General features: G+C 43.3%; 2 protein-coding genes across 2 annotated transcripts; both read right to left on the reverse strand.

Moving 5' to 3' along the window:
- Positions 1–15,905: 15,905 nt before the first annotated feature.
- LOC145398069 (uncharacterized) lies at positions 15,906–17,129 on the reverse strand. Its single transcript, XM_080271026.1, has one exon. The coding sequence runs from the start codon at positions 17,127–17,129 to the stop codon at positions 15,906–15,908; it is 1,224 nt and encodes a 407-aa protein (XP_080127152.1).
- Positions 17,130–17,321: 192 nt separating this feature from the next.
- Positions 17,322–20,486, reverse strand: LOC145398070 (uncharacterized). Its single transcript, XM_080271027.1, has one exon. It carries the CDS (start codon positions 20,484–20,486, stop codon positions 17,322–17,324), a length of 3,165 nt encoding a protein of 1,054 aa, XP_080127153.1.
- Positions 20,487–25,693: the final 5,207 nt, after the last annotated feature.

Raw genomic sequence — 25,693 nt, forward strand, 5'->3', positions numbered from 1 at the left:
TCTGGAGCCTCAGTATTATAACTGTTCTTTATATAATGCTGTAGACATATTTTTTGAAGTGTTCCATGCCTAACACTTGACTATCAAGACTTTAAAGGTCTCATTGATACCCTCGATAAAGTCGTGAATAAAGCCATTAATTGGGTGGAGCAAAGTCACTCCCCTTTGGTGGAAGCTGGTGTGGCAAAAGAAAAGAGAAGGGATGTGGTTGCACATGTAAATCTAGACCCTAGGGAAGCAAAGGCTTTCACTCCAAGAAAGAGAGCAGGCACTGGGAAATCCACAGGAGAAGGCCCAGCAAACAGTACTAGATGCGGCGAGGCGGGCCATCGATCATGCACCTCTCGCGCTCCCAACCCAATCTCGAGAGGCCAATACCATATGTTAACACCTGAAAAACGAAAGAAGCTCTGTAATTTCCGCTGTGGCAGACAAGGGCATTTGGCAAAACACTGTTTCGCTAAAGTAGAGAATAAAGACCATGGTGTGATCACTGCAAGAACTCATAAAACTGATCAATGTTCGGCACGTTCTAAAGAAAAAGAAATAAAAAAGACCAGATGAGGATTATGACCTCTGGAAACGGGACGGATCTGGTGGTAGTCACAGGTGTGTGTGGTGAGGTGAGAGACTGTCCCAAACTTCTAGACACTGGAGCATGTCAATCACTCATTCACCCTGCTAACCCACTGTGCTAACCCACGAATGCCTCACACGAAGTTCATCCAACAAAGCCACTCAACTCATTTACTCATTCACTTCACATCCTGAACCCATCCAGAAACCCAACCCAACCACCCACTTAGATCATCCCGACAACTCAATCGTCTTAGCCACGCTGGCGACCAACGGTGTCCACTCACCCTGGCGACTCACTTTACACACATGCCCACAACCTGTCTTGCCCACCGACCCCTACCACCCACCCTCACCACTCACAAATTCCACCACCCTTCCCACTCACGAATTCCATCCACCCTGGTCACCCAACAATGCCATCCATCCACACAACCCTCCCACCTCTCCCTGAACACTCCCCACCCACCTCACCTTGCCCATCCTGTCCACCCACTCCTTCCACCGACCCACCCGCTCATCCACCCTTCTTACCCAACCCCATTCACTCTGCCATCCCATTCACCCTTTTGAGCCCAACCCCGTTCATTCCGCCACCCCATTCACCCATTTGAACCCGACTTATCCATAAAACTCATCCAAACCTAACTTACCGACCTCTCCCCGACCACCCACATATCCAGCCACTTACCTATCCAGCCCACCAAACGCATCCAGTCACTAACTCATTTTCCCCTACAGCCCACCCAAAACCACTCCACTCACCAAACCCAACAACTGCCCCCCCCCCCTCTCCACCATTACCACTGTCCACCCACCCTGGCGATGCACCGAACAACCACACCCACCAACTCAACCTCAACAACTCCACCCACCCAACCAACTGACTCACACACACACACACACACACACACACACACACACACACACACACACACACACTGACACAGTAAGGGCGCGTCCACACGTGTGCTCGAGCAAGTGCTGGCAACATGTAAGCAACACAGTAACGACCACGCTGCAAACATGTTGGGAACAGCAGCGTCCAGATCATGTTGGCAACATCATGATGAAGTCTCAACTGCCTGGTATGGATACACTTATCCCATCGCCTCTCCTGCAAGTCTTCGAAGCTGCAATGAAACATGTTTGCATACATCTGTCCAAATACTGGTGCAAACATGTTTCCAAACATGTTGCCTGCCGTGTTGCCAATATATGTTCGAGAGCACGTGTGTACTTGCCCTAAAAGAGACAAAACACACACACACACACACACACACACACACACACACACACACACACACACGGAGTAGTTCACAACAACTTCACTCACTAATCATCCTCAATGGTTGTTTATCCCCGAGGAAGATTGGCCCCACGTCTTACGATTTACTATTTGATGGTTGACTGTATAATCATTGAACAGTATGAACAGCATGTAATACCGTACTGAAACTAGCATAGTTATGATATTTTCCCAAAGTATTCGCTCATTAAAACTATTGCCAATTGGATGGCATATCATGAAATCCTAATGGAAATACATGCATAATATAGCTGAATTAAAGGGTTTATGTCGGAGATACGAGTCAATGTTCTGTGCAAGCTGCTATTAGAACAGTACTAGACACTTCCACACCTCATCCGTTCCCTTCACCGTCCCCAAATCCTCCCTCCCTCTTTTCCCACCCTTCCGCATCTGTGTGTGTGTGTGTGTGTGTGTGTGTGTGTGTGTGTGTGTGTGTGTGTGTGTGTGTGCATATATCTGTTCTTACCTAATTGTATCTTTACAGGAGTGAGCCAAGCTCGTACTGCCCCGTGTGTTAAACCATTTTTATCATACATATCCTTAAATTTATGAATAGTTTTGGCACGCATTATTTCATTCGGTAGCGCACTACACTGATCAATTGGCGTATTTGGGAAACTGAATTTCCTTACGTCTTCCTCACCTCTTTTTTTATGCATTTTTTTTTTCAGTGTCCTCTTGCTGATGCTTCTCCATAGGTTATATACTCACTGATGTCTATTCTATCTTTCCCTGAGATGTATTTATATAGCGTCATCATGTTTCCTCTTCCTTCTCTCTTGTAGTATTGGTAGGTTCAGCTTTTCTAGTCTCCTCTTCATAGCTTAGATCCTTTAAGCTTGGTACCCATCTTGCAGGAGCCCATTGTACTTCTTTAATCTTATCTATGTGTTTTTTGAGATGAGCATTCCAGACCACTGATGCAAATTCGAGGGTTGGTCTGATGAATGAGGTCATTATCTTTCTCGGCATTCCTTCATTTATAATGTGAATGCTATTCTCATATTAGCAAACAGTGTGTGCATGTTTCGTACCTTCTCATTTATATGGTCTGCCGGAGAAAAAGTCTATTACTGATAATCACTCTTAGGTCCTTCTCCTTTTCTGATACGTGTAGGGTTGAATTTCCTGTCTTATAATCCCGATGTGGTTCTTTTCCACTTTAACCAAACTTAATTACATGGCATTTGTCCACATTGACTTCCATTTGCCATCTATTGCTCTCTTTATGAAGTTTGTTTAATTCTTCTTGTAGCTCTCTGCACGAGTCTGTAATTCTCCTTTGTATTTTTGCATCATCAGCAAACATATTTAGATAGCATCCCATTCAAATGTTCCTGTGTAGCCTATATCATTAATATATACTAAAAACACAATTGGTGCCATCACTGAGCCCTGTGGAAATCTCCTAGTCACTTCCCTCCATGATGAGTAATTACTCCTTAGAACTGTTCACATTTCCCTTTTCTGAGAAAATGCTGCATCCGACAAAACAAATTACCTTGGATTCCTCCTTGATGGTACGGTTTGCATAAAAGTCTTTGTTGAGGTATTCTGTCAAATGCTTCTTTAATATCAAAATAGATACCGTCCACTCATCCTTCTCTTTTCCGTAGTGTTTCTGCAACTCTATCATAGTAGCTTAATAGATTTGTAAAACATAATTTTCCTTTTCTAAAACCGAACTGTCTTTCTGTTATCGTATTGTATTATTGCAGTTGGTTTACCTAAATTTTCCTCATTAGTTTTTCTAGTACACTGCATACAACACTGGTCAAAGGAACTGGTCTATAGTTGAGTGGATTCTGTTTATTTCCATTCTTGAATAAGGGAACAATGTGTGTGTGTGTGTGTGTGTGTGTGTGTGTGTGTGTGTGTGTGTGTGTGTGTGTGTGTGTGTGTGTGTGTGTGTGTGTGTGTGTGTGTGTGTGTGTGTGTGTGTGTCTCTCTCTCTCTCTCTCTCTCTCTCTCTCTCTCTCTCTCTCTCTCTGTATGCGCCAGTGTGTGTGTGTGTGTGTGTGTGTGTGTGTGTGTGTGTGTGTGTGTGTGTGTGTGTGTGTGTGTGTGTGTGTGTGTCAGTCTGTTTATGCGTGTTTTCTCTCTGTCTGTCAGTCTGTTTATGCGTGTTTTCTGTCTGTCTGTCTGTCTGTCTCTCTCTCTCTCTCTCTCTCTCTCTCTCCCTGTGTGTGTGTGTGTGTGTGTGTGTGTGTGTGTGTGTGTGTTTCTGTCTGTCTGTCTGTCTGTTTATGCGTGTTTTGTTTCTGTGTGTGTGTGTGTGTGTGTGTGTGTGTGAGTCAGTTGGTTGAGTGGGTGGAGTTGATGAGGTTGAGTTGGTGGGTGTGGTAGTTCGGTGCATCGCCAGGATGGGTGGACAGTGGTAATGGTGGAGAGGGGGGGGGGGCAGTTGTTGGGTGTGGTGTGTGGAGTGGTTTTGGGTGGGTTGTAGGGGTAAATGGGTTAGCGATTGGATGCGTTTGGTGGGCTGGATGGGTAAGTGGCTGGATATGTGTGTTGTCGGGGAGGGGTCGGAAAGTTAGGTTTGGATAAGATGAATTTGATAGATAAGTCTGGTTCAAATGAGTGAATGGAGTGGCGGAATGAATGGGGTTGGGTAAGAAGGGTGGATGGGCGGGTGGGTCGGTGAGAGGAGTGGGTGGACAGGATGGGCAGCGTGAGGTGGGTGAGGAGTGTTCAGGAGGAGTTGAGAGGGTTGTGTGGATGGATGAGATGGATGGCATTGTTGGGTGACCAGGGTGGGTGGAATTCGTGAGTGGGAAGGGTGGGTGGAATTCGTGAGTGGTGAGGGTGGGTGGTAAGGGTCGGTGGGCAAGCTAGATTGTCGGGATGTGTGGGCAAAATCAGTCGCCAGGGTGAGTGGACACCGTTGGTTGCCAGGGTGGCTGAGACGATTGTGTGGTCGGGATGATCTAAGTGGGTGGTAGGGTTGGGTGGGTGGATGGGTGCAGGGTGGAGAAGTGGATGAGTAAATGAGTTGAGTGGCTTTGTTGGATGAACTTCGTGTGTGGCATTCGTGGGTTAGCTGGGTGGATAGCAGCGATCGGTGGGCTGGGTGGGTGGCAGGGGTGAATTCGGTGGGTTGTGTTGGATGGGTTGAGTGGATAAGTGGATAAGTAGGTGGGTGTATAAGTGGCTGTCCAGATGACAAGGCACGAGAGGGACTTATTTGGTCATATAACTTTCAATTGTTACTTGGATTTTAGTCTATCGCTTAGAACACGTTGGATAAGTATTTGGATACCAGACTCTATACATTAAGGTCATTGTATTGAAATCTGCTTAAACTTCGATACAATCACTTCTCATGGAACTGAAGATGGATCTATGCACTTGATAATACACCTAATAGTAAGATAAATGAAAGTAACATTACATACGGCAAGACGTGAGAGTGAGCGAAGCTTCATATCTCCGATCCATCCACCCAACAAATCAGTGTTTGGTGGGGGTAAGGAGGGCGAGTTGGGGGGGGGGGGAGACGTGTGCGATTAACCTGACCTCTGGTGGCAGATTATCGTGTATCACGAATTTCTGTCCGGAACTATACCAGAGCTACCTTAACTTTGCAATGCCACAAGTCAAACTAAAATCAACTGAACTGAAACGAAACTGACTACCATGGCACTTCCACCTCCTTATGTAGCCTTCCTTGCTTCTCCAGAGTTCTAGTACACTTTAGAAGGGGTAACAGTTACCATCTCGGAGACATCCAAAATATCTAGAGTTTTCTTGCACTGCATAACAGTGTAAATTATTTAGCATACAAACTGAGACAAAATTACATAATCTAACAATCACATTAAAAAATATATAGAGAGAGAAAAAGAGCACAGAAATTTGCTGTACAACTTACAATGTAACTCCCCTCACAAATAGCAGGCTAACTGGCAACTCTGACACGTAACTGTAAAAATACGAGAAATACTGAGAACCTTACAACTCTTCCTAACTAGCAAATCCCGCTTCTTAACATTATAGAATAAATGGCTAAGTAATAATTGTTACATCTCCAAATCCATGTATAAAAATAACCACGTCATTGGCTTACTCGGGAGGTCTTGTGTAAAGGGACCGATACCACCTTCTTAACCTCTTGAATCCGATGACATATTTTTTGGGAACTTCAGTCGATTTTATTCAGAATCGGAGACCTTTCGAACTGTTGGGGTTAAGTATAGCCTTCACCGACCCCTTCCTTGTTGCACATCCTTTCTAAGTTGAATAAAGAATCGTTAGAAACGTTATGGAATAGAAAATTGTTTCAAATTCTGAAATATACCTACTGTAATAAACCATTTGCCTTATTTGTCTCAACATCAGCCAATAGGCCCAATACTGAGTATATTAACAACAGGTTGTAATAACATCGTGTCGTTAATCAGCGTCATGTGTGTTCACTCATACTTTCCCAGACTGCTTCATTTTCAGTTATTGGTTGCTACCCAGTTTCTTCTCTTTTGGCCATACCAACCTTCCAGTTTGTCCTCTGCCTACCACGTCCCCTTACTCCATCTCTGAGTTGCCAGTCTGTTATCGTAACTGCTTGTCTGTTATCTTTTCTACGAAACGTCTCAGTTAGCTCCTTCACTTGGATGACGTATTTTAATTTATTCTTGATATTTTCGGACATTTTCATTCAGCAATTTTATATATCTTTTGCACTGTAGGAGTTGGTCAGGTTGTATCTGTCTCTCTCATATCAAAACGTCTCTCCGTAAGCCGAGTAAAGTCGTTCATTAGGAAGAATAAAGGGAACAAATACTTTTTTTGTTTTAGACTGAAAAAGTTAATTTATGTTTCTACTTTTTCACAGTAGTTGTTATAGCCTGTACCTGTTTCCTTTACAAGAAGGTCACTTGTTATGAATCATTGTGATCGTTTCGTTTCGTTTCGTTTGTAATGGCTCCTACATGCTTGCACTCGTCGGTACTGTCACCTAATGGCGGCTTTTCATCTTCGATCTCTAGCAGCCTCGGTTCAGTATCTGCTCAGATTTGTTTATCCTAATTCTTAGTGTCAGGCAGAGCATTATCTGCTCCACCCTTCTCATATCCCTTTTAAGTTTACGTAGGCCTATCAGGGCCTGTCAAATGATCACAACAGCGAATCTGTGTCATGCTTTATTTAAAATAAAAAATATCTATAACAAAACTTTCCCATAGTGGTACTTATGTGGGTATTATTACATGAACTTCAGTCAAGCAAAGGCTATTGTATTGTACTTGGTTGTTATTGTTGTTGGTGGTGGTGGAGACCGCTATGGTGGTGACGGTGTGAAGGTTGTGGTCGTTGTGGTGTTGGCTGGATGTTAATCAAGTTGTGTGCTGGTAGTTGTAGTAGTGATGGTGGCTCTCGAGGGATGAAGTTTAATAGTTTCTAGCAGTAATAACTCCGGGATTCATGAAATTTAAACTAAATAGAACGTAGGCTGGAACTGCCCGTATCCTGGAGCCCATCTTCCTCCTTTAGGGTGAAACACAGGGAGTTGAGGGACGTTTTTATAACCAAGCAGCGTAACCACCCGGTCACATTGGTGCCACCACGTGAAGGTGTTCCCCTCCAGCACTACTATGCAGTGCTGGAGGTATTGGATGGTAGCTTTTGTGATGGCTGGATGGTGGCTGAGTGGTGATGGTGGACTTGATGTCGGCCAAGTGTTGTTAATTGGTGGTGATGGGAAAGCTTCGTTGTCCCTTAACAATACACTCTAGCAGTACGATAAATACGGTAAGGGTAGTGAGAACAACACCTATGCCCAGTACTATGAAGCACCCTATTGTATGCTCCAAGTTCTTTTGTTGTTGCTGTTGATGTTGTTGTGTGGTGAAGAATAGAGAACTTACACTGGAAAATTCATACAGTATATTACCACAATGCCAGGAATCGAACGAGAGACTCTCAGGTGAGAGTCAGGCAGCAATCTACAACGCCACGGCCTGATCATGGCGTGGTGGATTGCTGCCTGGCTTTCACCTGAGAGTCCCGGGTTCGATTCCCGGCATAGTGGTAATATATTAGGTGTAGTGATGATATTGCTGTTAGTGATGGTGATGATCAACTTACTGGTTCCTAACAGTACACTCCAACATTAGGTTAAAGGCAGCCATAAGAACACCCAGACCTATTACAATGAAATCATCCTGTTAAATGCTTCAGTTTGTATGGTGGTGGTGATTTTACTGTTATGTGGTGATGCTGGTGGTGCTCTTGGTGGTGAGTGATTACTGACTCTTCACAATGCACTCGACCATCAGGGTAAAGGCAGCCACAACAACACGACAACCCCAGTGGTATGAATGCTCCCTGTAGATGCTCCAGGTTGTTATATTGGTGGTGATGTATGGTGGCGGTGATGGTGCTGACGCTGTTGTCGGAGGAAGGCATTAGGTTACTGACTCTTCACAATACACTCCAACGCCAGGGTAAAGGAAGCCAGACCAACCCCCAGCCCCAGTGCTATGAAGGCTCCCTGAAGATGCTCCGGTTTCAACACACCCGTCCCACGAACCTGTACAGAACAAGAACAGTCTGGTACTCTTTTGTGTTTATTTCAAGTACTACTTTCCTATCAGCATTCGTGAAATTCTAATGATTTAAAATTGGGTGTATATTTTGTCAGACCTCAGATTTCTTATAAGTTATCCTTATCAGGTTATGTTCGTCACGTTAAATTTAGCTGATGTTTGTTATAATAATTGCAATTGATCAGGACGGAAAGGAAAACGATGCATCACACTCATACTAATATACTGCTACAGCGATGATGATGATGATAATGTCTGATTTGTGTTGCCACGGATATGATAATAATCGCCGATTTGTTGTGCTGCGGTGATGATAAGAATAATGCTGTTTGGTGCTGTTAAGGTGATGATAATAATTGCTGCTTTGTGCTGCTACGGTGATGACAATAGTTGACTAATTATAGATGCTACAGAGATGATAATAATCTCGGATTTCTGCTGTGGTGATGATAATAATGGTCTGACTTGTACTGTTGCAGTGATGACGATAATAGTGGTATGGTTTGTGTCGCTACGGTGATGATAATGACTTATTTGTGTTCCTACGGTGATGATAGTTGTGTAATTTACGCTGATACTGTAACGATGATAATATCTAATTTGTGGTGTTAACATGATGATGATATTTGTCTGATTGACGCCACTACGGTGATCATGATAATAAAGGTGTGAACTGTACTGCTGCCATGATGGTGGTAATAATGTCTTATTTGTACTGCGCTGTTGTAATTTGCACCGTTGAAGGTGTAAACAGAACTGAGCATCAGAGCTTACTTGTGTGGCAGGTACGTCGATATTTCTGACGTGCGTCTCATATATTTTTCCCAGGATGCCTGTCTCCAGGATGCGCTGAAGGCTGTGGGATATTAGAGGGGTGAAGGCTGTGTTGCGGGGCAGCAGCCACGTCATGTAGTCACTGAATAGCTGTAAGCGTGGATAGTGGTTTGGTGAGAGAGAGAGAGAGAGAGAGAGAGAGAGAGAGAGAGAGAGAGACCGCCTCCCTCTGGGGAGGCGGTGGCTCAGTTGGTAGGGAGGTGGCCTGCTGTCCTACCGGACCTAGGTTCAAATCCACGCTGGGGCAGGGAACAGTTTAAGGATTTGAATTTCATGTAAATCAGACTTTATCGATCTACCAGAAGACCCGCCAACATGTAAAAATACCCCCGCTAATACCAATACACCAGTCCTGTATGAGACAGCCCTAGCATGTATTCAATATGGACGGTGGGTGTTAGCACCGAAGTGGTAACATGTAGAGGTTTATAGTATGTAGGAGGACTACTGGGCCTTGGGAGCAGGCTGTGAAGCCTATGCCCAGAGTAGAGCACACACACACACACACACACACACACACACACACAAACACACACACAACTTTAAGGGTGGCATCTGGACGAAAATCAAAAACTAGATATTTGAGCTGAGATTTTTATACATCAAACTAGTTTATATATGGATCATTTTGGCCAAGTTTGAAGGTGCTTGCAGCAGAAGTTTTTGTATAGGCCTTTATTCACTTTTTTTTTTTTTCTAGAGCCGTTTTGAGTACTTCCTATAGGTGTTACAGCTTCCTTTGTATTTATATTATATACCTATTTCTTTTATACAAAATGTTTTAAACTATTCTACTACATTTGTAAACAATGTTTTGCCGATTGCTGTTCTGTATGTCTAAATATTTTTTTTTTATATATAATGAGCTAATATATATATATATATATATATATATATATATATATATATATATATATATATATATATATATATATATATATATATATATATATATTTTTTTAAAGAGATAATAAAAGATAATTATGTGTCATTAGAATGGTATTGCTGTTTCTAATTTTACTACATCTATTGCTCTTTTGAATACTGCATGTTAGGAAGTTATGCCATATTATCAAATAACTTACATTTTGAGAAATCAGCAAATGAAGTTTTCACACAGACCCACAGTTATTCAACCAAAACTATTGTATGTGTTTGATATGGTGTATCTGTAGTGCCATAACTGTAAGTATAGTATGAGTTAGTACAAGTTAGTATTGTAAATGTAATATTAAGCTTAGGTATTGTTGTAAATATAGTTTGTACAGTTCATGTTTAGCCATTAAGACCTACATTTAAGTTTAGAAAGCATGATTCTGATATTGATAGTACTGGGTCGAGTGTTAGTGCGAATATCATTAACTTAATACATATGAACCAACCGTTTTCAACAAAGGCGTATAACCGCGGAAGTTTTAGTAGGGATTAACAATCGCGAATGTCTTCCCATACTCTGATCTAGAGATTTACATGTTGATGTTAATAGTCTTCCCATTTTTGAACTATGTAGTGGTGGAATGGGAGTTGTCTGAGATATGATTGTTGATGACAGTCATCGAACTTTATGTTATTGGAGTCGTGTTGTCAGCCGTGTAAACACACATACCGGTATGTAAATATATTGTTTGGATTCCTATTTGTTTTGACTTCGATATGATTAAGATTCCTGTACGCCTATTAAAATAAATTAAACATCGTAAGTCATTTTTCTACGTATGTCGAGTGCAAACGTATCTTTCGTCTTCTTTGGAGATCTTACAAGGGACAATAATATTACCAGGTAATCAGTTAAAGTTTTAGCCGATTCCTGATACTGTCATGATCGAGTATAAAAGGCAGGGAACAGCGCCAAAACGCGAGATTGCTGTTCCTTTCCCTATTTTTCAAAGGTTAGTGCCGAAATCTCACGACTTCCCTCCTTTCCTCCCTCGTGTAATGTAAGTCCTCCTATACGTCAGAGAGTTAGATTGGTGATAATTACCTTGAACCAACTTGTACTGAATAATGAGATTGCTGTTCCTCTCTCTATCGTTCACAGATTGAGTGTTCTAGCCACTGCCTAATCTCTGTCTCACACTAAATCACAACCCCCCCCACCTTTTCTTAGTTCATGTAATCAAAGTGTATATCGGCTGGTCCATTTGATTCTGTATCTAGTTTGTATATGATTCTTGAGTTATTGTACATATTTAGTCTTGCAAGAATAATCTTTGGTGGTAATTTTTAGGTTTCTTCCCAAAGAGTCTGTCAGAGACCACGGGATAAATATATCCATGTGTAATAGTATTCTTTGAATATTAATTTAGTTTGTAAAGATTCATATTTCTGGAGATACAGATCCTGATTATATTTTGCTTGCTTTGTCTCATTCACAGTTCGAAGAGTAATCTGTCTTTCAGTTCTTAATGCTTAGTAAATCTTAGGTTAAGTTATTTCGAGTTGAAATTTTGCTATCCTCTAAGGAGTGGTACAAACGAGATTCAGTGGCCAGCAAAGGGTACTAATATCTATCTGCTCACATGCTCTCAAATAAGAAGATGCTACCGCATTTCCCATAATCCCTAAAATTCTGCTCGTACACTGGTGACTAAAATTTCTCATCATTACACTGGTGGCTAAAGTGGTGGGATAAGATATTGTTGTAGGATAGATATTGTTACAGTTAATGAATGAATCGAGATAGAAGCCCTCAATAACAGTACACTGGAGGCCCACTTAATCTCGCGATATTTCTAGAATTAATGATCTTTAAATCTCCTGGAGGACGAGCAAAAGTATTCTTCACCGATAATAGAATGAATATCGACATGGAAACACAGCTTATGTAATTTGTGGCTTGGTTTATTGAAAGGAGGAGTAAGGTGGAAGATAAGTTGTTAACGGAAATTAGGGGTCACATGTCAAGGAGAACAGAGCGAGACAGTGTAGAAATAAGAGTTAACCCCCTCTCTTAACACCGTGAGCCGGCGAAATATTATGAAATTTCAAAATAAAGAGGAGGAGGAGGAGAAACTTTCATCTAGATTTACTCAGTGAATGAATTAGACGAGTTAGAAACTCACCTGTCCCCCAATGAATCCTTTCTATCCTCCATCTTTTAACCCTCATCCAACAATGAGAGTAAAAGGGAGCCTCACAAAGCCTCGTGATATTCTAAATTCTAGAACTCCACCAGTTACAGGGTATCGATACAGCAGCACATCTGGAAATGTTTTCTGAATTAGTTGAACAATGTGATTCTAATGATGTGACACGTAGGGAGATTGCAAAGGGTAGAGCGAGCCCTAAACTTGCCATTTTCATTCATAACAACAGGACAAAGCATTGAGTAATTTCATGGCCAGCACTTAAGGAATTTCTTCAAGCAGAGTTTGCCATCGAAGTCAGTATTGATCAGGCTTGGCAGGAATTAGAATTAATGTGTTATGATTGGATAGAGTCACCCCAGGCTTTCACGCACCGTTTAATCTGCCAGCATGCGGCAAGAGAACATAAATTCTCTAATGAAAAGTTCCCTAACCGTGACAGAGCAATCAAACAGAAGCTGTGGTATGGCTTACCTCTCCCGTCATGAGAAAAGCTCGAGGGATTCCTAGACGACGAGTACCCATTAAAGAAATTCCTAGACAGAGTTGAACATGAATGTCAATTGTTGGAAGTAAGTCAGACCCCTCATACCAATGCGGTGCCTGGCGAGAATAACATCAAGGAAAGGAAACTCAAGAATCAGCCGTTGCCGTCCGCCCTGGTGAACCAGACAGATCACTCGAGTCTGGCTGGACCAAAAGACGAAGTGGAAGAATTAAAACGCCAGATCTGCAAGTTCAAATCTAGCCTAGCGCAAGTGAAAAAAAGGCAACCTAGCAACTCCAGAACATCTAGTGGTAAATATTATGCCCACTGTTTAGCTTCATCTCAGTCTTCAAGAGTGTTGGTGGAAACCTCCTCCCACAGACCCGGATGTCGTCGTGGAGACCGTGGGTGCCTGGAAGTAACTATAAACCTCCAGAACAAAATGACTCTAAATCGAAAGGTTCACAAGATCCACCCCAGAAATTATGACTAACCAGTGGTCATACATCCTCCACCATCAGTGTAGTTATTAATGGAAAGATAGAAGAAGGTATAGTTGATACTGGGAGTAGCTTCACTCTAATTAAGGAATCAGCTGTCCAGCGAATCGGGGGAGAAGTAAATACACGGCGAAACCCGCCTCGTTTACGTGGAGTCACAGGCGCCCCTTTGAGAATGTTAGGAATGCTGCAGGCATAAATCAGAGTTGGATCTGAGAACATCCATATACAATGGTTCCTGGAATATTAGTACGGATCTGCTCCTAAGTTGCAATGTACTTGGTCAAGATCCTCTCATGTGGGATGGAACAAGAAGAGTCATGGTATGGGAAGACGCCCCTCATGTGGTGAATCATACTCACCGACAAAGGAACAAAGTCAAAGGAGCAAGGTTGACCCAGTCGGACCCTCCAACCCATCACAACACTTCTCGCAAATCAGTCTTCTTATCACCATATTAGTCTAAGTTTATGCCCATCCCTGTAGAAGACCCAGGCACTAACCTACTCATTTATCCTCAAACTAGGGTCAGTCATAACAGTCACCCATAATTGGTCAAAGTCATTTCCAAGAATTTAATTCACTTCCCTCTCACTAATGTGACTAAGAAGGAGAAGGTATTTCGTAAGGGCACAATTATTGGATCGTACGAGAAAATTGATAATCCACCTCCTGGTAGGGTTAATGTCACTAAAATTCACACTGACCTCCTCCCTGAAAATGATCAAGTCAGACAAAGTGGGACGTGTTCAGAGGTTGGAAGAACTGACTGGAGATTTAAACTGGCAACATATCACTAGTGTCCAGCAAGATGACTTATCTCAGTTAATCCTTAAGCACGACCCTCTCTTTATTCTTGACAAAAGTGAGTTAGAACTCATCAGTGGCCCTCCTGCTCATATTAAAGTAGTTGATCCTCAGCCCAGTCGTGGACCCATGAACTGCTATCCCGAACAAGCAAAACAGATTATTGTGGATATGCTAAAAGATATGGAGGACAGAGAAATCATAGAACGATCTACCACAGACTGGCTCTCACCTATTGTACGTGTAAATAAGTCGGATGGTAGCAAACGTATGTGTCTCAATTATCGTCCTGTGAATCAATGCCTCGTGAGGGACATCTACCCCCTCCCACGGTTGGATGAACTAGTTGAACAAGTGGATGGACATCAGTATTGTGTCACTCTTGACATGTGAGAGGCGTATTTCCAAATTCTATTAGATGAAGAAAGTCATGACCTCACTACCTTCAGTGATGGGGTCGCACTATACCCATTTTGACATCTCCCATTTGGTCTCAACTGTTTCCCTGCAATATTCTCCAGACGAATGGTTTCAATTCTAGCACTCCTCTTACAGAAGGGCTGGGTTAAGAATTATTTAGATGATTTGATCCTTTGGGCACCTGACTTTCCTGTCCTACTAGAACAGCTGAAGCAACTTTTCGAGTTATTCACTGACAATGGAGTGAAATTAAATTACAGTAAATGTAAATTCGGCCTTAAAGAAATCACTTCCTAGGTCATCAGATTTCTGCCGAATGAAGCAAACCTGATCCAAAGAATGTTAAATCGGTTGCAAAGATGAAATCTCCCACCACCGTGAAGGAAGTAAGGCGATTTTTAGGAATGTGCGGTGTAACGTCCAAAGATGTTATCCATACAGGTAGGGATTGTAAAACGCCTGGTCTTGTACTTGGGGTCTGCTTTATTGGATGTTCATCACAAATAATGTTGCCTACGCCGACGCTCCCCTCGGAGGCCTCTCACGTAGCAACCCTGGTCATAAATCTTGTCCACCTCCCCTCACCTCGAGAGGCGGCCCATACACAGACCCCTATCCTGAGCAGTAAGACTGAAAGGAATTTCGTCTACTTTAACCTTACTTTTACACCAATGCAAAGTATATAACACTGTTTTCTCACTATCAGCTGTTACACAGATGCTTCACGGACTAACATGAGGTACTTACAGATTGTGGCACCTCTCAATCCCTGGTTAATCCCCAGAAAATTACGGAGCCCCTTACACACTTCTTTCCAATTAGGCGGGTGGTCTGCCTCTGGCCCTCTAGCGGCCTAGACCGCATAAAACAACAAAGTCTTTGTATCCATACAAAGAGATCGTACATATAAACTGAATACAGTACTTGCAAAGTTTTCCTATTTTACCCTAGTTGAAGCACAAATTTCTTACTTAATAAAATGCAAACTATAGCAGGCACTACAAATTAAATATCATGCCACAAAAAATAAGAGAAACTTTATATTCATGTGATGTGCCGTAACATTCCGGCCCCTTAAATGAGACTCCTCTCATTTACAAAGCTACTACTACAAGTCACATCTCAAGCACTTGCATAAATTTCCACTAAAGGCGGCAAAGCACAAGTAATACTACAAAGTATACTAAACTATGATGGTACACTTAAGTTGAGGTAGTGATACAGAGTACACATTAATACTACAAATGCACAAGTTTATTTAGCCTTGCAGAGCGGAGCACGTCGCACACTCTCAGTCAGGAGGCATTATTCTGGCCTGAGTCCTGACTGCTCAAGGCTCAGCTAACCTACTGTGTTGCTGCCCTCTGACAAACACAACCTTGTCACTGGCCTTACAAATTTATTGTAGGCTGTGCGCACTTCTACACCATGCACCAAACCGTCTCTGCCAGTGAACATCTGTGTAACTCTCCCCAGAGGCCAGCATTGCCTTGGGGTACCCCCTTCCATCACTAGAACCAAGTCCCCCGTCTGGAAATTTCTCTGGGGCTCCAGCCACTTCTGACGCAGCTGTACTAAAGGAAGGTACTCTTTAAGCCATCGTTTCCAGAAATGATCAGCTATAAATTGAACATGTCTCCATCTTTTACCATACAAATCCTGCTTGCACGTTTTACCCAGTGGAGCAGCATGACCTGGACGGAGCACGAGCAAGTGATTTGGGGTCAAAGCCTCTAGATCTTTGGGATCATCTGACACAGGTGTTAAGGGCCTACTGTTGACAATTCCTTCTACCTCGCAGAATACAGTGTCTAACCACTCATCGTCAAGAACCTGATTCCTTAGGATGACAGTCATGATCTTTCTTATTGTTCTTATCTGTCTCTCCCATATCCCTCCCATATGTGAAGCTGCAGGAGGGTTGAACTCCCACTTGATGTGCTTGAGAAGAAGCTGATCCTTTACTTCGTTTGACTCATTCCACTGATTCAGAGCTTCTCTAATCTCTCTCTGAGCCCCAACAAAGTTAGTGCCACTGTCTGAACGAATCTTTTCGGGAGCTCCTCTCCTCGCCATAAATCTGACCAAAGCATTTATGAAGGAATCTGCATCAAGTGAGTTCAGCTTTTCAATGTGTACGGGTTGCACTGTTAAGCAGGTAAAGATACAGCCATATCTCATTTCCTGGGACCGGCCCCTCTTCACTAGGAAGGGCCCCAAACAATCTATCCCCACATAAGAGAAGGCAGGCTTGTTGGGAATCACTCTCTCCTGAGGTAGCTGGGCCATTTGCTGTGAACCCATCGGTCCTCTACTTCTCCTACAAGTGATGCAATTTCTTGTTACTTGACTAATCAGTGGCCGCAACTTGGGTATCCAGTAGCACTGCTGGACAGCTGCTGCAACATGTTCTCGCCTGGTATGCCCTGTAGTCTTGTGAGCTTCCCTAACAATTAGCTCTGCTACATGGTGTTGTCGTGGCAGTATCACTGGATGCCTTGCGTCTTCAGTTAGTGGTGCCATATAAAGGCGACCTCTTACTCTCAGCAGGTCGTCATCATGCATATAGGGTTCTAAGCGGTAGACTGGACTATTTGAGGGCACACGTCTTTGTGCTCTAAAATCTTGTATCTCGGCACCATAATGCTTTCTCTGGATGTACCTAAGTATAGAGTTCCCAGCTCCTTCCAAGTCTGTAACTTCAAGATCCTTGCCCTTCAGGCACTATGAAGCAGGTTTTCTTTCTTTAAGCCATGCTCAGAATCGACGGATCCATGCTACAGTCTTCTTCATACGGAACCAGCTTGAGAAGCTTCCTATTAGCCTGTCAGTTGCACTCTCAGTGACCTGAGATACTGTTAATGCTGTCGGCATCTGTTTCACTTCTTTGTCGTTGTTCAAGATTTCAGGATTTTCTTCAGGGCACCCTGGCCACTTTACTTCTTCTTGCCAGAGGAACTCCGGCCCCTGTTTCCATCTTGCATTGGTGATCATTCCATTTCCAGTCAGTCCTCGAGACGCGTCATCAGCAGGATTCAGCCTCGTGCTCACGTGCCTCCACTGTACGGCACTGGGGTCATTGTGAATTGCTGCCACTCTGTTGGCAACAAAGGTGTGAAACCTCTTAGACTCATTCTTAATGTACTGGAGAACAATCATACTCGTACTATCAGTCCAGAAGACAGATTCTTGGAGTTTTACTTCCATCTCTTGACGCAGTGTAGTGTCCAATTTTACTGCTACTACTGCTGCCAGGAGTTCCAATCTAGGGATTGTTAACTGCTTCATTGGTGCCAGCCTAGATTTGGCTGCTAACAAGGTACAGTGGATTCCTCCTGTTTCATTCTTTATTCTCACATAACTCACAGCTCCAAATGCTTCCTCTGAGGCATCACAGAAATGATGCAGCTGATAACTAATGACCGTACCAAAGTCTGGTGGTATGATACAGCGACCAATTCCAAATTCTTCTAATTCTGGTAGGTCTTCCAACCACCTTTCCCACCTTTGTTTGCTGTGTGGAGTCAGCTCATCATCCCAACCTTTACCTAGTCTGCACTCATCCTGAAATATCTTCTTAGCTACCAACACAAAGGGGGAAACAAGACCTAAAGGATCGTATACTGAACTCAACACACTAAGCAATCCTCGCTTCGTGCTTTCCTTTCTCTTCGGTTTTGTTCTGATACCCAATTTGTCATCTTCAGTGTTCCATTCAAGACCCAATGCACGTTCAACTGGTAGAATATCTTGATCAAGGTTCATGCTCTTCACTCCTTTAGCTCGTTCTTCTGTGGGTATTGAGCTGAGCACTCGTTTGCTGTTGCTCATCCTTTTTGTCAAACGAAAGCCTTCACACGACAGCATATGACAAAGTTCAGTCACTAGAGTCACTGCTACATCCTCAGAACTTACAGACTTCAAACAATCATCTGCATAAAAGTTATCCAACACAGTGTTCACAGCTAACGAGCTATATCTACTGGACTGATCAAGTGCTGTGCGGCGAAGTGTAAACCCTGCACAACTTGGACTCCATACTCCACCAAACAAATGTGCAGTCATCCTGTAGACTTGAGGCTTCTGTGCAATGTCTTCATCTGTCCACCAAAGGAACCTTAACACGTTCCTATGTTCTGGTGTGACACGTACTTGATGGAACATGGACTCAATATCTGCCATAATAGCTATCTTCTCCTGCCTGAATCTAAGCAACACACCAAGCAGTTTATTTGTGAGATCCGGTCCCTTATATATGTACTTGTTGAGTGAATATCCCTGGGACTCAGCTGCACAGTCAAACACTAATCTGAATTTTTCAGGTTTACTGGGATGTTTCACATTAAACATAGGCAGATACCAAGTCATCCCTGGGAAGGCACTGATTTCTTCTTCAGGCACCCGTTCAGTGTGTCCTTTAGCCACTAAGTTGCTCACTTCAGACCTGTAGCTCTCCAGAAGACTATCATCCTTAGCTAAGCGTCGCTTGAGGGACCGAAGGCGCTTCTCTGCCATATTACGATTATCGTGCAGTCCAGGCGGGTTGGACCTGAACAGTATTGGTAATTCATAATGACCGTTTTTTAACACAACGGATCGAGCCCAAAGATCCGAAACCTTTTGGTCCTCTATAGACATTGCGGGCTTCTCCTCTAACTGTTGACCTCCATCTACTGCCCAGAACCTTTCCACCTGAGTCTCTAGGCTTGTTTCCGGCACTGTCATGGAATTAATGTAGTTGTAGAGGACCTTTTCTCCTTGAAAGTTTTTATTCACTGGCCTGTTAACCACCCAACCTAGTTTTGTGCGGATAGCGTAAGGATCGTCATCTCGACCACGTCTTACCTCTAGTGGTGCTAAGATCTCTGGATAGTTCTGACCAATAATCATTTCAACGCAGAGGTTGGTTATGTGGGGAACGTCAAGATCTTGCAAGTGCTCCCACTGCTCAAAGTCCTTTGGAACACCTATACTGTCTTGAAGATCAGGGATCTTTTTTACTGCAAGCACTTCTTGTAGGCTTAGTAGCTTATTCTTGCGACCTGCACCCCTCAGTTCTAAAGAAACTATCGCTGCATCTGCATCTGTCTCACTGTTTAAGGTGGAAAGGGACACGTTTCTTGGTTCAGCTTGAAAGTTTAACTTTTCCACCAAAGACTGGGAGCAAAATCTCCTGTTACTTCCCGTGTCTACCAAAGCAAGAGCTCGAACAGCCTTGGGTCCACCTTTGCCTCGTACTAGAACGTTAACTATCAGCAATGCTATTTTGTCGTTAGTCCCTGGTGCCCTGCATCCGTAGCTTCTGTGAGTAAACTTCGCTGTCTTTTCGTTACCTCCACTGGTTCCCTTATTTTTCTTATCCGTACCTTGGAATGCCTCGTGCAGTAGCTTGGAACGCCACAGGTCGCAACCCTTTATACCACAGGTAGACCACTTCCTACACTGATCCACCCAGTGTTCTCCACGCAGGCAGTTGTAACAGAGTCCTCTTTTTTGGGCAAAACTCAGTCTCTTCTCTGATGTCAAACTCTGGAACTGCTCACAGTCCGGTAACCAGTGCTCTTTATTCCAAAGCTGACACCATGGTTTTTTCTTATTGCTTGCCCTCACAGCACCAGCTTCACTCTTGGTCTTTGTGGATTCAACTGAGGTGGTGGCAGAGTCCCTATCACGAACTTCAGTACTGAAGCAAGCTTTCTTAGACGCAATTTCCTTCTTGGGTTTTGTTCCCTTCTTTTCTTCATATGGTGTCTTACCTACGTTTCCATACAGTGGTTCGTTCGCTATCTTTGCAGATTCCTCAATGAATTTAGTAAGCTTTTCTATATCTGGGTACTCCTTATGTTTCCCTTTGAAATGGACCACCTCAGTGACCCATTTTCTTCTGCAATTATAAGGCAGCCTCTCTACTATTTTGACCATACTGTACTCTGAGCCCAATCTGTCAGTTTTACCGATAGCTTTGAGCACCTCCAGGCAGTCCTTAATGCTGTCCGCAAGTTCTTGCAGTCTGGCTTTGTCATTTGGACGTATTTGGGGGCCTTGAATAATCTTGTTTAGCCAGGATTGTGATACCGTGAGGTCATTACCAAACCTCTCCTCCAGGATCTGTCATGCCCTTTTATATCCTTCTTCATCTTTCATCATGTAACAACATGACACCGCTCTGGCAGCAGGTCCAGTACACAGCCGCAACAATCGGTTCTTCTTAACTGCAGGACTAACTGAAACACTACCAAAGGATTCGTCAAAGTTACTTATGAATCGCCAGTAATCGAGCGGGTTTCCATCGAAGGCTTGTAATTCTATTTGTGCCATATGATGCATTTCCGTGAGATGTGGTCAATCACACTTCGTGCTTACTGCCTGTCAGTCAATACATTCATCACTTCTCTTGGATGGTTCCCTGGAAGGAGGTTCCTTATGGTATCGATACTCTTTCTGAGGTTTAGATGGCCGAAATGGCTCAACTTTAGGGCCTTTATCAGACTCCTCAACACGCGGATGCCATAGATTTGCATAAGGATCGAGTCTCATAGGTCTGTCATCCTTGGCTGAACTCCAGACCTAGTTGTTCCATGGGATGCTCTCAAGTGGCGGTTTCAACCTTGCTCCGATTTTCCTTATTTCTGTAGCCGTTCCCCTGGACTTCCTTTCTTCATAGTCGTCCCAAACTTGTTCGACAGCGGCAGCCACAGCAGCTTCACCTTGCAGTGCCATATATTCTGATTTCAATTTGGATTCCTCTATTTGTCATGCTATACTTTGTTCTTGTGCCTTTAACTCAAGTTCTCGCAGCTTATTCTGGAGAATCTCGTTGGCATTCTTAAGCTTGGCCTCCTGTGCAGCTCTGTGCGCCATAGCACTCCTTTTAGATGAAGAATTCTTTGAGGTTGTTTTCGACAGTACAGTAATCCTTGATCCTGAGGCCCTCGAACTTACTCTATCAGATCTCGTTGGGTCTATCACACTAAGCCCAGCATTTTCCTTTCGCCTCAACCAGCTCCTAGCTTGACCTAAATGTTCATGGGCTCTTTTTCTAGCGAGTTCAAGGTATGATTCTGCCATATGCTGCTCCTCCTCATTCTGGTGAGAGTGTAGGATTTCAGTGAGCTTTAAATGACACTCATCAAGACTTAAAACAGAGGCTTCTGCATCATCGATTGCAAACCTAACTGCTTGAACATCGGAATCATCATTCGTAATGAGTGTCTGCAAGTTTTTGAAACTTTTGGTTAATGCCCCTAATTTACCGGCTCTCGTACCTTTCAGTGCCTGAACCCTCTCCGCCATCACACCGTCTTCGTCATCTGCTTGTCGACTTTCTTGATTACTTACATGGGCGGCGAAATGCTCTGTGTCCAACTCATGCTGCTCCCTTACATTTTTGTTAGTATTTTCACCCGACTCTGAGACAATAGTGTTATCACTGTCAGCAGCATCTGAGCGACTCGACATCTGCCGCAGGTGGAGGAGCTCGTGCTCTTCTGCCTCATCAGACATTTTACTTCTACAGTACTAGACAAATGACAGACTGAATGCAATTTGCCAACAGTTACAGTAATAATATCTGAATGCTTCTGCTGAAACCCAAACAAACGATGTTAATCAATAAATCACCATACAGTTAAATCAATGGCAAAATAATTGCATCAATCACAGCAATCAGTACTGCACAAATTATAATTCACAACAGCAATTCAGATGGTATCTCACAGCAACAATAATAACTCAAATGAATAAACAAAGCACTTCAAGGCAATTCATCGCAATTTTACTCTAACAATGATCTTTACTGTTGCTCAGCATCCAACACAGCAATATCAACTACTGCACAGCACAACACAGCAGTCTTTACTGCAGAGTATTCTTTGTTTGGACATGCAATCATACATCAAACAATACTAAGTTGTATCACAATGATGTTACAGTATAACATGCATTAATATATGAGTAGCTGTTACCATGTAATGGCAGTTTGAATTCCTCTGTTCACAGAACTAAACTCTATTCATTTGTCACTAGTAAAAATTGCGAAAATTTTCAGACTGTACCACTCATACATGAATACTACAAATCCAGTGATGTTATATCACTTAGCTACTCAGTGGTTGTTTCCCCAGTGATGTTCAGTAGGGCCAAAGTCTCGTACACTGGGTGGGGCTCCACACAAAATAGCGGTCCTGGGGCCAAAACACATAAATCAATCACCTCACCTTGGGCGACGATTTTCTTACGTGAAGTTAATCTTCGTACTTCGACGTGTAACATCCAAAGATGTTATCCATACAGGTAGGGATTGTAAAACGCCTGGTCTTGTACTCAGGGTCTGCTTTATTGGATGTTCATCACAAATAATGTTGCCTACGCCGACGCTCCCCTCGGAGGCCTCTCACGTAGCAACCCTGGTCATAAATCTTGTCCACCTCCCCTCACCTCGAGAGGCGGCCCATACACAGACCCCTATCCTGAGCAGTAAGACTGAAAGGAATTTCGTCTACTTTAACCTTACTTTTACACCAATGCAAAGTATATAACACTGTTTTCTCACTATCAGCTGTTACACAGATGCTTCACGGACTAACATGAGGTACTTACAGATTGTGACACCTCTCAATCCCTGGTTAATCCCCAGAAAATTATGGAGCCCCTTACACACATCTTTCCAATTAGGCGGGTGGTCTGCCTCTGGCCCTCTAGCGGCCTAGACCGCATAAAACAACAAAGTCTTTGTATCCATACAAAGAGATCGTACATATAAACTGAATACCGTACATGCAGTGTTCTCCTATTTTAGCTTAGTTGAAGCACAAATTTCTTACTTAATAAAATGCAAACTATAGCAGGCACTACAAATTAAATATCATGTCACAAAAAATAAGAGAGACTTTATATTCATGTGATGTGCCGTAACATGCGTGTTTTTTCAGAAAACATATTCCATCATTTGAAAAAATTGCTATGCCCCTCACTAACTTAACTAAATCTCAAGTAACATTTATCTGGACAGACGAATGCCAGAAATCCTTTGAATATCTCAAGTCTTGCATCATGAACGCCCCTGTCTTAGTTAGAGCTCAGGTAGAACAACCATTCATTCTCACTACAGACGCTAGTACGAGTAACACTCATGTTGGCGGAGTCCTGAGCCAGATTCAATCAGATGGTACCAACAAGCCAATTGGGTATTTCTCTAAAAAGCTGAACCCCTGTGAGAGTCGATATTCAGCGACGGATAAAGAGGCCCTAGCTGTAGTCCTTGCATGCCGTAACTTCCATCATTATCTGTGGGGTACCCGTTTTACCGTAGTTACTGATCACCAACCTCTCACTAGTATATTCAAGCGGAAGACTAAACCTCCTCAAATGAATCATTGGATCCTGGAAATGCGAGAATATAACTATGACATCCAGTATCTCAAGGGTAAAAACAATTTTGTAGCATATCAGTTGTCACGCCCAGTTCGAGTAATAGTCCGTCCACCTGAAGCCACCTGGCTTGGGTTAGACCGAGAACAAATGAAAGCCCGTCAAAGAGAAGAACCTGTTTGGGGAGACCTAATGCAGTATATGGAAGGTGGTAGAGTTTCCACCAAAATATTACCAAAAACCACCTTAGATCAGTTTGCCTTAATAGACGAAGTGTTTTAATTTGTGCGGGAGAAGGCAGATGGTAGTCTTCATTACAGCCTCACAGTCCCTCGTGCCTTAGTTGTACAGGCCCTGCAATATGCACATGAGTTAACTGGTCATCTAGGACAAAAGAAAACTATCAAAAAGGCTGAAGAACTATATTACTGGCAAAATCTTAAGGTTGATGTGCATATGTCAAAAAAATGTGTAACTTGTCAGAGATTCAAACAGGACACTGGATTGCAGCAACAGTGGAAGGAATTGCCTCCAGTGAATAAGCCGATGGAGAGGATTCGGATAGATCTTCCTGATACGGTTGCTGAAGTCCAGGGTTACCATTATGTTCTTACAGTGGTGGACCATTATAGCCACTTTGTTAGGTTCTTCCCCCTCAAAACAAAACAATCCACACACATCACAGACAAACTCGGGCAGTATGTGGCAGACTATGGCACACATCACAGTATTGTCCTGGACAATGGAGGTGAATTCACCAGCAGAGACTTTCAGCGATTCTGCCAGCGACACCAAATCACCCTCTACTACACAACCCCCTATCATCCCCAAGGGAATGGTGTCACCGAGCGGATGCATTGGATCCTGAAGTCGGTCCTCTCTGCCTTATGTCAGGGCCACCCTCTTCGATGGCCCCAACTGCTCCAGCCATGTCAGATCGTCATATATCAGGCGGTCCATACATCCACGGGACTGCAACCTTACTTCGCGTTGGTATAGAAACGTGGCTAACCGAAGGCAGAAGAATCAACCGGTTGGAGTTGTAACCCTTGTGTGGATTAAGAAGGAAACCGTGGCACCTGGTACGTGTCGAAAACTTAATGTGAAATGGGATGGTCTGTATCGTGTAGTGGAAGTGTTGATGGACGGAAGTGTGTATATGGTAGACAATGTGTTCACGGGGAAAAGGATACAAAGAGCCACAGGACAAGTGAAGCCCTATTACAGAGGAGAAGAGTGGCTCTTTGAACCCCTGTAAGAACCTGAACCTGATCCAATGGATGAACAATTACCACCCCGTGAGAGACGCCCTCCACAAACACTTATTGAGGGATGTTGAGTTTCTGAAGCTGGTTATTGCAATATTAAGTTAAGTGATGGATAGGGAAATGTGTGCAGGTCGGACTGTTTAACTATTTATTGACTGTGACAGTTTAGAGCTCAAGAGAAGTTTCATCTATTGAGAGTTGAGAGAGTTTCATCTTGTGTCTAGAGTTCATAGGAGTTGTGATTATGGGCACAACCCAGTTCAGTGGGAATATTAGGTTGCCTTAATTCGAGGGAAAACCTAGGAACTCCCTCAAGTTACAGTCAACACGGTCTAGGGTGGAACAGTGTTTTCAGGACCTGATAGGCTCTCGTCAGTTACTAGGTGGAGATCTGGAAGCGTAAGAATGAATGGATGGGAGGGTGAATGCAACTAGTTAGTAGGCTGTATGAATGGGAAGCGCCCCTGGGACGATCCTGGCAGCGAGAGTTAT

The sequence above is a fragment of the Coenobita brevimanus genome, chromosome 44 (assembly GCF_032717465.1).
Source record: "Coenobita brevimanus isolate Jiangsu-jjx chromosome 44, ASM3271746v2, whole genome shotgun sequence".
Taxonomy (NCBI): Eukaryota; Metazoa; Arthropoda; class Malacostraca; order Decapoda; family Coenobitidae; genus Coenobita; species Coenobita brevimanus.